Source organism: Ovis aries, chromosome 24 (genome assembly GCF_016772045.2).
Source record: "Ovis aries strain OAR_USU_Benz2616 breed Rambouillet chromosome 24, ARS-UI_Ramb_v3.0, whole genome shotgun sequence".
NCBI classification, from domain to species: Eukaryota; Metazoa; Chordata; class Mammalia; order Artiodactyla; family Bovidae; genus Ovis; species Ovis aries.
This window is the reverse complement of record NC_056077.1, coordinates 14170609-14187098: the sequence shown is the minus strand read 5'-3', so window position 1 is coordinate 14187098 and position 16490 is coordinate 14170609. Positions and strand designations below refer to the sequence as shown.

Here is a 16490-nt window from a genome sequence, read left to right as displayed (position 1 = left end):
TGTGAATGAGAGTTGGCATGTTAAATGCATCCTCTGGAAAAATAACTAGTGTAATAGACTTAAGGTTTGTTTTTTAAAGTTGATACTGTGGGTTATTTTTGTGAACAGCCTGATATTTGGGACCTTTTTTTCCCTCAAAATAAACAAGTCCTTATTTAACCAGGAATTTGGAGGGGTAAAAAAAGAGCAGAGACATCACTTTGCCAACAAAGGTCCACATAGTGAAAACTATGGTATTTCTAGTAATCATGTACGGATGTGAGAGTTGAACCATAAAGAAGGCTGAGCACCAAAGAACTGATGTTTTTGAACTGTGGTGTTGGAGAAGACTCTTGAGAGTCCCTTGGACAGCAAGGCAATCAAACCAGTCAATCCTAAAGGAAATCATCCCTGAATATTGGAAGGACTGATGCTGAAGCTGAAGATCCAGTACTTTGACTACCTGATGCAAAGAACTGACTCATTGGAAAAGATCCTGATGCTGGGAAAGACTGAAGGCAGGAGGAGAAGGGGCTGACAGAGGATGAGATGGTTGCATAGCATCACCGACTCAATGGACATATGTCTGAGCAAACTCAGGGAGATAGTGAAGGTCAGCGAAGCCTGGTGTGCTGCAGTCCATGAGGTCGCAAAGAGTCAAACATGACTCAGCAACTGAACAACAATGAGGTGAACTTTTAGTCCAGTTGAAGACACAAAACATATATGAAACAACTGGAGGACAAAGAGGTAAAACAATATACAAAATTATATTATAAACTGTCATATAGTTTCCATTTTTGCCTTTAATATTCTTTGGAAGATGTGGGCTCCACCCCTGGGCCGGGAAGAGCCCCAACCCACTCCTGGAAAATCCTGGAGTGTATTTTCAGGATTTCAGGAGTGTAATTTCCAGTGTTTTTGCCTGGAAAATCCCATGGACAGCGATGCCGGGTGCTACAGTCCATGGGGTCGCAAGGAGTCAGACATGGCTGAAGTGACTTAGCACACAAGCACAAATCTATTAAGTCCTTTAAAGGGGACAACATGCTACTTGCTGTTGGGTTCTATAAAGTGCATACTTTACATCCGTGAGGCATTCTGGGTAGTTTCCCTAAGAAAGTGATTATTGAATCAAAATTTTAAAAATCACTAAGAGTGAAAGGGTCAACAGGCTATGTGGGGATAGTGCTTTTAAACCAAGGAGAAAAGTGTGTGCAAGACCCCATGGCAAGAATAGAATAGGGGATATGAGTTAGGATTTGAGTTTAACAGTCCAAGGTTAAGGTAATAGTCCTTTGGAGGAAGGTGGTGGTGGTTGAGAAGACAATCCATTGAGAAAAGTCAAAATTGGAATCTTGAAATAAATGAATGATTGAGAATCCTTTTGTAATGCAAATATGCATTCCTTTCCCTTCTTAATATTCAAATATGTTAGCTTTTTGCAATGCAAGACACGAAGTACAAAAATCTAAGCTGAGTGAATGTTAAATTTCGGAAGTAATGTATTGTTTAATAGCAGTTCATCATGATATAAGGCTTCTTTTGTGGCTCAGCTGGTAAAGAATCCACCTGCAATGCAGGAGACCTGGGTTCGATCCTTGGGTTGGGAAGATTCCCCGAAGGGAAAGGCTACCCACTCCAGTGTTCTGGCCTGGAGAATTCCATAGACAGTCCACAGGATCTCAAAGAGTTGGACACGACTGAGTGACTTTCACTTTCACCATAATATAATCTGATAATGGTACTGGAAAATCTTGTCCATATTGTTACTGAACTCAGGTTCACCTGCTCCTCACTCAAGAATCTGATACCAAGAGACAAGTGTCAGGTAAAAGGAAAGACAGCTTTATTGAGGAGGATGGCAATCCTGGGGAGAAGGTGGACCCATGAACCAAAAAATAATCCCGGAGTTTGCTCAAATCTATGTCCATTGAGTCAGTGATGCTACATAATCATTTCATCCTCTGCCATCCCCTTCTCCTCCTGCCCTCAGTCTTTCAGAGTCTTTTCCAGTGAGTCAGCTCTTCACATCAGGTGGCCAAAGTATTGGAGCTTCAGCATCAGTCCTTCCAATGAATATTCAGGGTTGATTTCCTTTAGGATTAACTGGTTTGATCTCCTTGCAGTCCAAGGGACTCTCAAGAGTCTTTTCTGGCACTGCAATTCGAAAGCATCAGTTCCTCAGTGCTCAGGCTTCTTTATGGTCCAACTCTCACACTGTACATGACTACTGGAAAAACCATAGCTTTGATTATACATACTTTTGTTAACAACTTTAGAGAAACTTTAAAAGGGAAGGGGGACAGAAAAAGGGAAGGTACTGAGAAAGATGCATAATATCCTGCTAGTCACTTTTTAAAAATGCACAGACTTGTATAAAAATATATGCTGGGTTTTGCACAGACTCTCTGGATAGATGTTCCAGACACTAAAAATAATTATTGCTTTTGGGAAAGGGCCATTAAGGACTGGGGAGCAAGGGGTGGGGTTCAAAAGCTGAAGGAAGATTTATTTTCACTGTATAGCTTTTAGTACTATTTCCCTATCTCATTCTCTGAGATAATGTATTTTTTAAGGAAACTACAACACAATGAAATAATTATACTGATTTGCTAGAAGGAGGACTCATACTCAGGGAGGTCAAATTTTAGTCCAGCCTCTGCCACTAACTAGGTATAGGCAGATCACTTACGATTTTGTTTGTTTGGGGGCAGGGAATGGACTAAACAGCCTTTGGAATTGCTAAAGTCAATGCTCAATCACTAGTGGTTGATTGGTCAATATGTATTTATTAGGTCCAAATTTATTATTGCTTTTAAATATTTATTAGAATGGAAACCACAAAAATGTCCATCAATAGGAAACAAGTGAAATTATGATACATCTATTCAATGGAATACTGCGTGTTCATTAAAAAAAAAGAAAGCTCTTTGACACCCAAAATGGAAAGATCTCTGAGATACATATTAAGTTTAAAAAAACCTGTAAAGAAACACTAGAATGTATAAGCACTTTGCATATATAAATGATATATATATAATGAATCATTATATATAAATGATATATAATGAATCATTATATATATATGCTTGAATGAAAGGATTTATAAGAAATAAGTAACATTTTTTAAAATTATGTATTTATTTTTGGATGCACCGTGTTCATTGGAGAAGGCAGTGGCACCCCACTCCAGTACTCTTGCCTGGAAAACCCCATAGACGGAGGAGCCTGGTAGGCTGCAGTCCATGGGGTCGCTGAGGGTTGGACATGACTGAGCGACTTCACTTTCACTTTTCACTTTCATGTACTGGAGAAGGAAATGGCAACCCACTCCAGTGCTCTTGCCTGGAGAATCCCAGGGACGGGGGAGCCTGGTGGGCTGCCTCTATGGGGTCGCACAGGGTCAGACACGACTGAAGCGACTTAGCAGCAGCAGTGTTCACTGACGCTGCACTGGCTTTCCCTAGGTGCAGTGCTCAGGTTTCTCACTGCAGCGGTTCCTCTTGTTGTAGAGCACTGAACCTAGAGACTGAGGGCTTCAGGAGTTGCGGCACGGGCTTAGTTGCTCTGTGGCATGTGGGATCTTCCTGCACCAGGGATCAAACATATCTCCCCTGCACTGGCAGGCAGATTCTTAACCACTGGTCCACCAGTGGTCCACCAGGAAAGCCCCTAATAACATTGTTGATGTCTATCAGGAGCAATGTTATGAAGGTTGAAGGCTTTAATATGTGCTATTTTATGCTTTTTGGATTTTGCAATATGGAATTACATTACCTAGTCAAAGATTTAAACTTTAAAAATTTATTCATCCTACAAAATGTTTTATTTCTATGTCACTTTTTAAAAATTGTAGTTGATGTATGATATTATATGTTACAAGCGTATAATATAGTGATACCTAATTAAGGTTATACTCCATCTAGAGTTGTTATAAAATATTGGCTATATTCCCTGTGCTGTACAATATAGCTTCATGGCTTATTTTATACATAATAGTTTGTATCTCTTTACTCCGCTACCCCTTGTCTTGCCTCTCCCCACTGGTTTCCACTAGTTTGTTCTCTGTATCTGTGAGTCTGTTTCTTCTTTGTTATACTCACTAGTTTGTTGTGTTTTTTTAGATTCTACATACAACTGATATCATATAGCATTTGTTTTTCTCTATCTGACTTATTTCACTTAGCATAATGCCCTCCAAGTCCAACCATGTTGTTCAAATGGCAAATTTTTTTTTAATGGCTGAATAGTATAAAAATACTTCTTTTAATTTGAGGGTAAGATAAACCAGAAGAGTCTAGTGTTTTTTACTTTATTGTCTATTTATTGATTCATACATTTATGTTTTTAATATTTATTTTTCCTTCATGTCAAGGCCTGTGTGGAGTCCTGGCTGGGGGTGTAGCTCTGCTCTAGGTAGTCAGTCACTTGGGGACCTAGTGTTTGTAAAATACCTAAGTACCTATATTTACTAAGATGATTATAAAGTTGTTTCTATTTTTCTTTCAAGGTGACGATCTGCTGCTCAGCATTGGTGACGCTTGAGGTTCACTAATCACAATTCTTAAGAACCAAGTCTATTTACCCAAGATAAAATCCAATCATAGGAGTATTGATTAGCCTCTGCAAGATAAAAGGCTCTTCTGCAGGTTCCTGAAATGTGCGTATGTACACACCCTCTGTCCTCCAAGAATGTCCTTTGCACTTACTTGGTCCCTTATTCTGCACTACATTAAAGTTGATTTTTCTCTGAATTCCTAACTATAGCTCTTCAATTCTTAAAACAACTCTGCTAAGATTTCCCTGGTAGTCCAGTGGCTATGATTCCACACTCCCAATGCAGGGGGCCTGGGTTCGATACTTGGTCAAGGAACTAGATTCCACATGTTGCAACTAAGACCGGGTGCAGCCCAATAAACAAATAATCAATAAAATTAAAAACAGCAACAAGACAACTGTGCTTACCTGGTGCATTTTATATATAGAAGCTCAGCAGTTGCACATATTTATTAGTTAAAAATAAATCTATAAATGTTAAATGGTTTATAAATTGCTGGTTTAATCCAATTATTCTTTTTGGATTGTGGTCAAATACACAGAAAGTTTTGGTGGTGCCAGTGGTAAAGAACCTGCCTGCCAATGCAGGAGATGTAAGAGACACGAGTTCTATCCCTGGGTCAGGAAGACCCTCTGGAGGCGGCCATGGCAGCCCACTCCAGTATTCTTGCCTGGAGAATCCCATGGACAGAGGAGCCTGGGGGGCTACAGTCCATGGGGTTGCAAAGAGTTGGATACAACTGAAGTGACTTAGCAGGCAAGCATGCACACATAAAATTTACCATCTTAACCATTTTCAAATGTACAGTTCGGTAGTGTTAGGTACATCCACATTGTTGTACAATTGATCTCCATAACCCTTTTCATCTGAAATTCTGTACCCATTAAACAACTCCCCATTCCCCCAACTATCCCCAGACTCTGGAAACCATCACTCTTCTTTCTGTCTCTGTGAGTCTGATTCTCTGACATGAGAAATCTTATATAGGTGGACTCACACAGCAGCATATGTCTTCTTGTAACTGGCTTATTTCACTTAGCATAATATCCTGCCATTATTCTTTTTTCCAAGTATCTGCAATGCATAAAGGCTTCCAGCTTGAGTTAATTTTTTTAAAATTCTGAACAGAGAAATACTGAAGCATGGGACAGAAAATGGGAGGATTTATAAAAACAACTAACATTTTTGGAAGATTTGATAAAACATACCATACCACGTATTTTTGCTTGTAAGTGGAAATCTAAAAAAAGAAACTATCCCTATATTAGAGCATTGTTGCACAAATAATCCAATGATACAAAGGAAGAACATAAAAGAGAACAGTCCCTCATGAACTTTGATTATCATTAATCAGTTCAGTTCAGTCGCTCAGTTGTGTCCGACTCTTTGCGACCCTATGAACCACAGCATGCCAGGCCTCCCTGTCCATCACCAACTCCCGGAGTCCACCCAAACCCATGTCCATTGAGTCGGTGATGTCATCCAACCATCTCATCCTGTCGTTCCCTTCTCCTCCTGCCCTCAGTCTTTCCCAGCATCAGGGTCTTTTCAAATGAGTCAGCTCTTCACATCAGGTGGGCAAAGTTTCAGCTTCAACATCAGTCCTTCCAGTGAAAACCCAGGACTGATCTCCTTTAGGATGGACTGGTTGGATCTCCTTACAGTCCAAGGGACTCTTAAGAGTCTTCTCCAATACCACAGTTCAAAGGCATCAATTTTTCAGTGCTCAGTTTTCTTTATAGTCCAACTCTCACATCCATACATGACCACTGGAAAAACTATAGCCTTGACTAGATGGCCCTTTGTTGGCAAAGTAATGTCTCTGCTTTTTAATATGCTGTCTAGGTTGGTCATAACTTTCCCTCCAAGGAGTAAGCGTCTTTTAATTTCATGGCTGCAATCACCATCTGCAGTGATTTTGGAGCCCCCAAGAATAAAGTCAGCCACTGTTTCCACTGTTTCCCCATCTATTTGCCATGAAGTGATGGGGCTGGATGCCATGATCTTAGTTTTCTGAATGTTGAGCTTTAAGCCAACTTTTTCACTCTCCTCTTTCATTTTCATCAAGAGGCTTTTTAGTTCCTCTTCACTTTCTGCCATAAGGGTGGTGTCATCTGCATATCTGAGGTTACTGATATTTCTTCCAGCAATCTTGATTCCAGCTTGTTGCTTCTTCCAGCCCAGAGTTTCTCATGATGAACTCTGCATAGAAGTTAAATAAGCAGGGTGACAATATACAGCCTTGATGTACTCCTTTTCCTATTTGGAACCAGTCTGTTGATCCATGTCCAGTTCTAACTGTTGCTTCCTGACCTGCATACAGGTTTCTCAAGAGGCAGGTCAGGTGGTCTGATATTCCCATCTCTTTCAGAATTTTCCACAGTTTATTGTGATCCACACAGTCAAAGGCTTTGGCATAAATAAAGCAGAAATAGATGTTTTTCTGGAACTCTTTTGCTTTTTCCATGATCAAATGGATATTGCCAACTTGATCTCTGGTTCCTCTGCCTTTTCTAAAGCCAGCTTGAACATCTGGAAGTTATCATTAATATATGCAATCAAATCAGCAATTTGAAATCCTTGGGAAAAAGGGAAACTCCTGCTATTTAAAAAAATGAAAATACAAATTGTAATATGTTGATTGTACTAATCTTTCTGATAGCTTGATGAGGCCACATGGTATCCTTAAAAAAGAAGCCACATTTTTCAATGTCCATTTCTGTGGGATTTGTATTTATATCTTTACCCAAAGTGTGTGACGTTATTTTCCACTTAGAATGCTGGAATGCTTTCACAAGAGAAATCTATTTTTAAAACCAACTTATTTTAAATCAAAGTTCATTTGGCTGTTCAACAAACTGTTCACTGGCACAGTTTATTATGGGTTAAAATTCTGATAATGTCTTTATTATCTGAGGCTGGAATATTCTCCCCAACCCTGAAACGTATGTTTGGCAGAGGCAGTCTGGTTACGTTTGCTGGTCTGAGATAGGTCAGGACTCCACGTGAAGGTTTCCAAAATGAGGTTAAGGTACGTATTTGTGCTTTTATAAACTTGGTGTTGAAATCTGAAGGAATACTGGTGGGTTCTGAAAAGAAAAAAGCAATTTTGAGATGCGAGTGGAACAAAAAAATTAAAGAGTTGTTGATTTTCATTTTCTCTGGAAGTAGAGCTTTAAACGGAGAACTAAGCCACAGACTGATCCGGGGTATTACAGCTCGTTATGACTAACAGGCTTAAGAAAAAGGCTCATTAATAACAATCGCTTGCAGGGAAAGTGTATAGCATACACCTTATAACAAATTATACATTAATTATATATCAATTCCAGCTTCTCAATTTATATGACATTGAAAGAATTACATAACCTTCCAAAATCAGATCTCCTTTCCTTAGAGATAAGAGTGGTGCCTGTCTCTATTGTGACAAATGAGATAAAGCCTGTAAGTTACTTGGTACAGTGGGTAATGTATGATAACACCCAATAAATGCTAGCTACTATTATTAACAAATACCCCATGTGTGTGTGTGTGTTGATTCCAAATTATACAAAATGGGAACACAAAGATAAATAAAACAATGGTGAATGAGATCCTCATGGTCTAGTGGAGAAGCGACTACTACTATATTTAAGAGGTAGTGAATCTGGGACTTCCCTGGGGGTCGAGAGGCTAAGACGCCACGTTCTCAAGTAGGGGGCCCAGAATCAATCTCTGGTCAGGGAACTAGACCTCACATGCCACAACTAGAGATCCAGTGCAGCCAAATAAATGTTGTGGGTTTGTTTTTTTTTTTTTTTAAAGAAGAAAAAAAAGAGGCAATGAGTCATATAAACTGAGAAGCTGCTCTTGGTCAGGTGGATGATTCCAGCTGAGGCAACTGGAATCGAAGCAGCTGTACAACCCACCCCACCAGTGAGTGGGAATGGGGGTGGGGGTGGGGGTGGGCGGGAGCAGTTACTCTCTTGTTATATAAGCAGCCACGTAATAGCCCAGATTTTCCCTTTTGACCCACCGAGCCTATAATATTTATCATCTGGGCTTTCATAGAAAAAAATATTGCCAGCCTCCATTTTATTTTATTTATTTTTCACCGCATGGCTTTTGGGACCTCAGTTCCCTGACCAGGATCAAACCTGGGTCCCCTGCATTGTAAGCATGGAGCTTTAACCACTGGCCCACCAGGGAAGTCTCAGCTCCATATTAGATAAGCACTCATCCGACTGTCAATACAGAGAAATGTATCAAAACAGTGTCATTCTCCCTGATGGTGTCGTGGGACAGAAAGACAAGAGCATAGCCATTTTGGAAAAGGACTGGGAAGGGCCTTGAGAAAAACAGGCCTTGTGAGCTAAGAACAAAGGCCCCAGGGGTCTCGGGCCCAGAGACAAAAAACCTGGCCGGGGGGTGGGGGTGGGGGAATGAAAGATTAACTTTATCTCTGTTACACTAAAGAGTATAGCTAGTTGCCACAAGACTAGAAGCTCAACTATAAATCATAACCTTATCTGTTCCTGTGCTTTCTTACAGAAAATTCTCATGCATTTCTTCCCCCTCACAGAAGCACTCCCTATTCCTGATAGTCATCACGGAGCCACCTGCTGATAATCAAAGAAGGTTGATGATTGCTGGAAGTCTTCAGTGCTCCATCAGACAAACCCTCCCTTTTGTCATAAAAGCAACTCACCCTTTCTACTCCAGGAGCTGAAAGTTTTGTTTCGTGGTTGTGTGTTTTTTTCTTTGCCACTTTTTCCTTTGTGCACAAGCTATCTCTTTTAATAAAAAGCTTTTCTTGGGACTTCCCTGGTGGTACAGTGGATAAGAATCCACCTGCCAATGCAAGGGACATAGGTTCGATGCCTGGACCAGGAAGATTCCACATGACAGGGAGCAACTAAGCCTGTGAGCCACAATTGCTGAAGCCCCCACACCCAAGAGCCTGTGCTCTGCAACAAGAGAAGCCACTGCAATAAGAAGCCCATGCACAACTAGAGAGTAACCCCTGCTTGTTGCAGCTAGAAAAAGTCTGCACACCGCAGCGAAGACTCAGCACAGCCAAAATATAAAGACACACAAAAATAAGTAAATAAACATAAGCTTTTGTTGCCTAAGCTTTCCTTTCCTTGGGGAAATGATACTCATTGCTATGGTAGTACTGTCCAAGAAGCTAGAAAGGGCCTGGCAACAATCTTTGTAGCCAAAGTAAAATGTTATGCCCAAGTAAATAAACACCTAACACTGTCTTCCAGGATGAATACCCATGGAGCCTACACTCTAGTTAGAAACTGTTGCTAACATCAAAGAGGGCTGTTTTCAGCTTCGAACTAACCAGGAGAGAATTCAGCAATTATTCACTAATCATTGGCCTACTGCCATTACTTCATAACAGAGCACACAGGTAGAATTATGAACGCAATTACCCTTCTTAAAAAGCCAGCAAGGGGGCTTCCTGGTGGTTCGGTGGATAAGAATCCACCTGGCAATGCAGGAGAAACTGGTTCGATCCCTGGTGCAGGAAGATCCCACAAGCCATGGGCAACCAAAGCCCTTGCGCCTACAGCCTGTGCTCTGCCACAAGACAAGCCACCACAATGAGAAGTCTGGGCACTGCAGTGAAGAGTAGCTCCTGCTTGTCTCAACTAGAGAAAGCCCTGCAGGGCAACAAAGACCCAGAACAACCAAAAATAAATGAGCAGTTTTAAAAAAAGAAGGCCTGCAAAGATTTCTCACCCCCAATTTTGGAGTCCAAGGCACTCTTTTTTTTCATGGTAAAGACTGCTTTATTGGTGGCAGTTAGTACAAATCAATAAATATTGATCCCCCCCAAAACTCAGTTATTTATCAGATTACGGGTTCACGGTGAGATGAACGGAGTTGAGCCAAGTGACTGCTGGGAAGATAAACTGAAGTCAATCCAGCTTCTTGGGAAATGAAGTCATAGTCAGTTATATGGCATATGCCATTCCATCAGCTCTAAGAATCATGGTAGCCCTATATAGGAGGGCATCAGCTATCCCACCTTTCAGATGCACTGGAATAACATTACCTTCCTGAAACAGCTTTTGTTTCCCTGGAACCTTACGCTCAGACTGCCTGTGTGAAGCAGTACTCACTGCCTATGTGAAGCAGTACTCACGGTCCAGCAGATTCTGCAGCCTCTTGGCTCAGTTACTGCCTACTAACCTCGACAACTGACCACCAGGAACGAAAGTCCCCAAGCACTCTTGACTACAGCCTCAGATTATCCTCTCCCAAGTGTGTCCCTAGCAGGTCACGGACTGTTAAACCTCTGAGACTTTCTGTTGATTTCCCCCCATGCATGGAATGTTCTTTCCATCTTCTTCATCCAGTGGATACCTCTGGGTCTTCGTTGCTACGCACAGGCTTTAGATAAAAAAATCTCTCACCCAGCCCACACCTGTATTCTGGAAGACCAAGTAGACTTGTGTTACAAGCACTTGTTGTGTGTGTGTGTGTGTGCCCAATCACTCAGTCATGTCTGACTCTTTGCGACCCCATGGACTGTAGCCCGCCAGCTCAGAGGTCCAAGGGGTTTTCCGGGCAAGGATACTGAGTGGGTTGCTGTTTCCTCCTCCAGGGGATCTTCACTGTGCTAATTATTCCTAGATTTGCCTTCCTTGATAAACAGTGAGTGCTTGGAGAACAGGGGCACCTTATCTCTGAATCTCTAACACCTAATGGAATGCCTGGCACTTGATAGAAATTCAACAAATGCCAGGCCAATGAATTAATCATTTAAAAGGCACTGCATGGCAGTTCCTGTCAAAAATAAGGGGTAGACACCAGGCTACCCCTTCTTCTTCCTTGTCTAAAGTGTTCTTCTCTTTAGAGAACACGGTCTCTAAGCTTTCTGATGGCAAGGTCTGCAACCTTTGTGTTTATTTGTGGTCACCATTATTCTTGGCACTTAGTAAACGCTCCTTCAAGAATTATATGGAGAATTATTTCAATCATATGAATTAATGGGAAAATGATCTTTTTCAATAACACTAAATCCTTAACTTGTGGAATTATTACAATTTGTTAGTGTTTTGCTCTTTAAAAAAAAGAAACCTAAATCACTGAATGTATTTCATTTTAGAATCCACAAGTCCAAACTGTACAAAAATTAAGAGCTAAAATGCTTTGCCCCTATGATTATCTACAGAATATATATATGTGTGTGTGTATACCTAGAAACTGTTACACATTCTCTTAAAGGTGAATTGGAGAAAATCGTAGGGAAATTAAGGGTTTGACTTCCACCTAATAGTTGTATTTCATGTCAGAGATGAAACCAGTCAATATGAAATAAGGATGAACACCTTCTTGAATATGTTGGTAGCATGTAAACAAGGAGCATTAACATAATCTCAAAGTATTGCTCTGCTCCATACTCTTCCTTCTTGCCCCCCAAGGAACTTATCAAACGGGGTCAGAGAGAAAGACCAGTATACTGACATTCAGCATTTAAACCACTGAGAAGCAGTGTTTTAAGGGTCACCAATTTTGACCTTCACATGATCTCTTCTATTGTTCTAATTGACAAGGGGTCGGTTGGGAGTTAAATGAACCTCCTCCTCAGCTGTCTTAACCATAACATTCATCTCATAGGTCAGTATAAAGGGTCTTCTGATTTAGTACACATAACCACATGTGTACTATGGTACATAAGCGTATATGATTTAATACAAATAACAAAATGTTTTCCAAGTCTCAGAATCTTTCCAAGTTTCAGGCCACAATTAATTTTAACCTTTATGTTGATGCATGTAAAATAATTTTACTTAAGTAAATGGATTTCAAAAAGCTACCATCACTATCGTAAACAGAGAAACTAATAATAATACTGGGCATAGATAGAAGTTATCCACTAAAATAATTGTTAATATGAATGGTATTAAGTCCTAGCTAGGTGGAGGTGTTGCCTACCAAAGCATTAGAGAGGTGTTAGAGATCAGTAACCCCAGAATAAGGACATTCTCCTTCATATAATTAAAAAGATTGAAAAAGAACTGAAAAGACCTTTCCCATCGGAAGGCTCACTGCTATTTGTGCTGTGTCTTGTACCACCTAAACTCATCTTGTTTCAGAAACATTGTAGAATCTCGCCACCTTCACACCCCCTGAAGCCTTAGAACTGCTGAGTGAAGGTAATTAACACTCTCAGGCTGGTAGAGCCATAAAGCCTTAACAACAACTCATCCACTCAGAGCACTAGGTTTCAAAAACCTACCTAAGCTCAAATAATCGAATCACTGAAGGAACAGGTCACTTCACCTCCAGTAACTTTACGTGTCTGAACAGAGGCGGTTGAGGAAACCACCAGAACACGGACCTGGAAATGATTAAGGAATACTGTAGGTATTCCTCCTAAATCACTTACTTGGCAGAGGCCTGAGGGCCACTCAGAAGGCTGGCGTCTGCTTCTGTCCTAGATGGAGTGACTCTTCTTCTCTCGGACCAGGGTAGGGGTCCTCCCGGAGGGCACTGACTGCTGGGCTTGAGCAGCTGGAGCTGGAGACTGAGGAGGCAGGGCTGCAGCGTCAGGACGGTTCTGACTTAGCTCCTGGTCCGCTGGTGGCGGGGTCTCAAGAGCAACTGGCTCTGTGTAAAACTCCTGGGCAGATGGAGGCTGGCTTGGTCTAATTTCCTGGACTAAAGAGCTGCTCTGGGAGGCCTGCTGGGTGTGATACGTGGCCTGAAGGTCCAGAATAGCCTGGGCCACCTGCAGGTCCACAGGCTGGGTCTGCAAAGACTCGGTGGGCAGAACCTGGAGCAGAGAGATGGTGGCCAGACTCTGGGCCTGGGAGGCCTGAAGAGGTGGTGGTCCAGTTTGACAGACCTCCAAAAGGTTCTGAAGCTGATGCTGAGAGGCCAGAGGCACCAGGGGGTGGCCCTCAGAGGCCACAGGCACTGGGAGCTGGCTTTGAGAGGCCATAGGCACCAGAGGGTGGCTCTGAGAGGTCCTAGGCACCAGGGGGTAACTCTGAGAGGCTCTAGGCACCAGGGGGTGGCCCTCAGAGGCCACAGGTACCAGGGAGTGGCCCTCAGAAGCCACAGGTACAAGGGGGTGGCCCTCAGAGGCCACAAGCACCGGAAGCTGGCTCTGAGAGGCCCTAAGCACCAGGGGGTAGCTCTGAGAGATCCTAGGCTCCAGGGGTTGGCTCTGAGAGGTCCTAGGCACCAGGGGATGGCTCTGAGAGGTTCTAGGCACCAGGGGCTGGCCCTTAGCAGCCACAGGTACCAGGGGGTGGCCCTCAGAGGCCACAGGCACTCGGAGCTGGCCTTGAGAGGTCACAGGCACCAGGGGGTGGCTCTGAGAGGCCACAGGTACCAGGGGGTGGCCCTCAGAGGCCACAGGCACTGGGAGCTGGCCTTGAGAGGTCACAGGCACCAGGGGGTGGCTCTGAGAGGCCACAGGTACCAGGGGGTGGCCCTCAGAGGCCACAGGCACTGGGAGCTGGCCTTGAGAGGTCACAGGCATCAGGGGGTGGCTCTGAGAGGCCACAGGTACCAGGGGGTGGCCCTCAGAGGCCACAGGCACTGGGAGCTGGCCTTGAGAGGTCACAGGCACCAGGGGGTGGCTCTGAGAGGCCACAGGTACCAGGGAGTGGCCCTCAGAGGTAAGGATGGTCAGAGGCTGGCTTGTAAAGGACAAGGAGACAACAGGCAGGCTCTTAGAGGCAAAGACCACCCGAGGCTGAGTAGTAGAAGTCAAGGGGACAGCAGGCTGTCTTGTAGAAGCAAGAGTGACTGCAGGGGGCTGGCTTGTAGAGGAAACTACAGCCAAAGAAACTTCAGACTGGCTTTTAGAAGTCAGGAGAGGTGGAGGCTGGCTAGTAGAGGGCAAAGGGGCTGCAAACTGGCTCACAGAGACAAGATTCACTGCAAGGGGCTGGCTCGTAGAGGCCAAGGCTATTACAGGCTGGCTCTTCGAAGTCAGAATAGGGGCACTTTGGCTCATAGAGGCCAAGGAGACTACGGGCAGGCTCTTAGAAGTCAGCATGACTGGAGTTGGAGGCTGGTCCAGAGGAGATGGCGTGAATGGCTGCACCAGATTGGTCGATGGTCCCTTAACGAACTTTGGGAGACTAGCCTCACGGCCCAGGTCACCAGCATCGGGCACCTGGGAGCCAGCTTCCTTTACAATTTTGACAGCTTCGGGTTTGGGGAGATCCTTGCTGCCAAAGTCCTGAGCCTCGCCCTTCTCCGAGACCCCTTCCGCCCAGTCTTTGTCTTGGTCTAGCTGGCTTTCGACCTGGCCCGTGACGGTCATATCTAGAGATGTCCGCCCTTCCCGGAACCTCTGGCATGGTAGCCGCCGCCGCCGCCGTATCCGCATAAAGGTGTTGGAAACGCTGCCTATGGTGAAAGTGAAGCGGTTGCTGATGGTCTGGCTCAGGACTTCCAGCGTGTAGGCGGAAGGCAGGCGGTAAGGGCTGTTCAAGGCCTCTTCAGGAGACAGTTCGATGTTACCGCTGTACCAGAAAGTCCACCAGAGGAGGCTGAAGAAGATGATGCTGGCACCCAGGTAGAGGAACATGTCATAGCAGAGCACAGGGGTGAAGACCCCGGTGAACACCATGGCCGCGCCCACCGTGTCGAAGGTGACGCCCAGCCAAAAGAAATGCTTGCAGCGGCCCAGGCACGACCGCTTCTCGATCTTGGCGGCGTCGTTAACCGAAACCTCCATGAGCTCCGACTGTCGCCGCCGCCGCCGCCGCCGCCGCCGGGTCCGCAGAAGCTGCCAGGCAAGCGGCGTCGCCACAGGCCGGCAGGGGCCGCTGGGTCGCCACGGCGACGCGTTGGGGGCGCGCCAAGAAGGAGGCGGGACGAGAGTTCGGAAAGCTCGGGCACCGCCCACCTGCGCAGAGAGAGGAAAAAAAAAAAAAAAAAAAGGCGTCACCCCAGAGTAGGGCGCATGCGCAGTCTGCCCCAAGGCGGTCTGTCCCAAGGCGGTGTACCCCATCGCCCCGCCTCCACCCGGGCCGCCTTCGCGCGCGGTTTCCTCCGCGTGCTCCAGTCGCCTGTGCGTGTGCCGCGTGGGACCTGCGCAGAGCCGAGAGTTCACCTCACGTGCTCGGTGTCCCCGCTGTAGGAAGACGTATCTACATTCTTTCCTTCGAGCCCCCGCCTTCCAGAACGGGGGCGAAATCCTGAAGGAGAGCAAAGGGCAAGGACTCTTGTCAGTAACTTCCATTTTCTCAGCTAGGAAGGCAGGTCGGTGTCAGGTGCTACCACTTTCAGAGGTAAAGGCTTTCCCTGGTTTGGGTGAAGGGCCTGTTGATAGATATCCTAATTCAGATCTTAGCTATTTGCCGCCTAGTGACTGGGCAATTACTTGCTTGCCTAGAGAGCAGACCTAGGGGTGAATTCCGCCGTCCCTCCCCCGTCTTTTCAGTTTCTTCTGTTTTAATTTTCCTTCCAATTTTTTTTTTTTTAGTTTTGTTTTGAGTTTTAGTTTGGTGGGGTGTTTTTTTTTGGCCATTCTGTGAGGCATGTGGGATCTTAGTTCCTTTACCAAGAATGGAACCCCTGCCCCCTGTAGCTGAAGCACGGTCTTAACCAGTGGACCAAGGGAATTTTTTTTTTTAATTTTTTTAGTTTTTTATTTTTAAAATTTTAAAATCTTTTTTTAATTTTTTTAGTTTTTTATTTTTAAAATTTTAAAATCTAGGACCAAGGGAATTTTAATTTTCCTTATAGTGTTAAATTAGTTGAAAAAAATTTGAAAAATTGGTGTATTTAATTTACATTGTTTTGAGTTTATTGTAGAGTATTTGTAACAAAACCAGAATTTGTTACAATTTTACATTCGTGGTCTTAATGGAAACAAACATCAATCAGTTCAGTTCAGTTCAGTCGCTCAGTCGTCTCCGACTCTGTGGTGAATCGCAGCACGCCAGGCCTCCCTGTTAATCACCATCTCCCGGAGTTCACTCACACT

The 16490-nt window shown here is 44.0% G+C and overlaps 1 protein-coding gene across 1 annotated transcript; it reads right to left on the bottom strand.

The window, feature by feature from the left end:
* Window positions 1–1806: 1806 nt before the first annotated feature.
* On the bottom strand, window positions 1807–15512 carry LOC114110664 (MAGE-like protein 2). Its single transcript, XM_027961963.3, has 3 exons — window positions 15450–15512; window positions 12927–15407; window positions 1807–7629 (listed from the first exon to the last, which is right to left on the bottom strand). The coding sequence occupies exons 1-2, from the start codon at window positions 15510–15512 to the stop codon at window positions 12975–12977; spliced, it is 2496 nt and encodes an 831-aa protein (XP_027817764.1). The 3' UTR covers window positions 1807–7629; window positions 12927–12974.
* Between the last annotated feature and the right edge of the window lie 978 nt (window positions 15513–16490).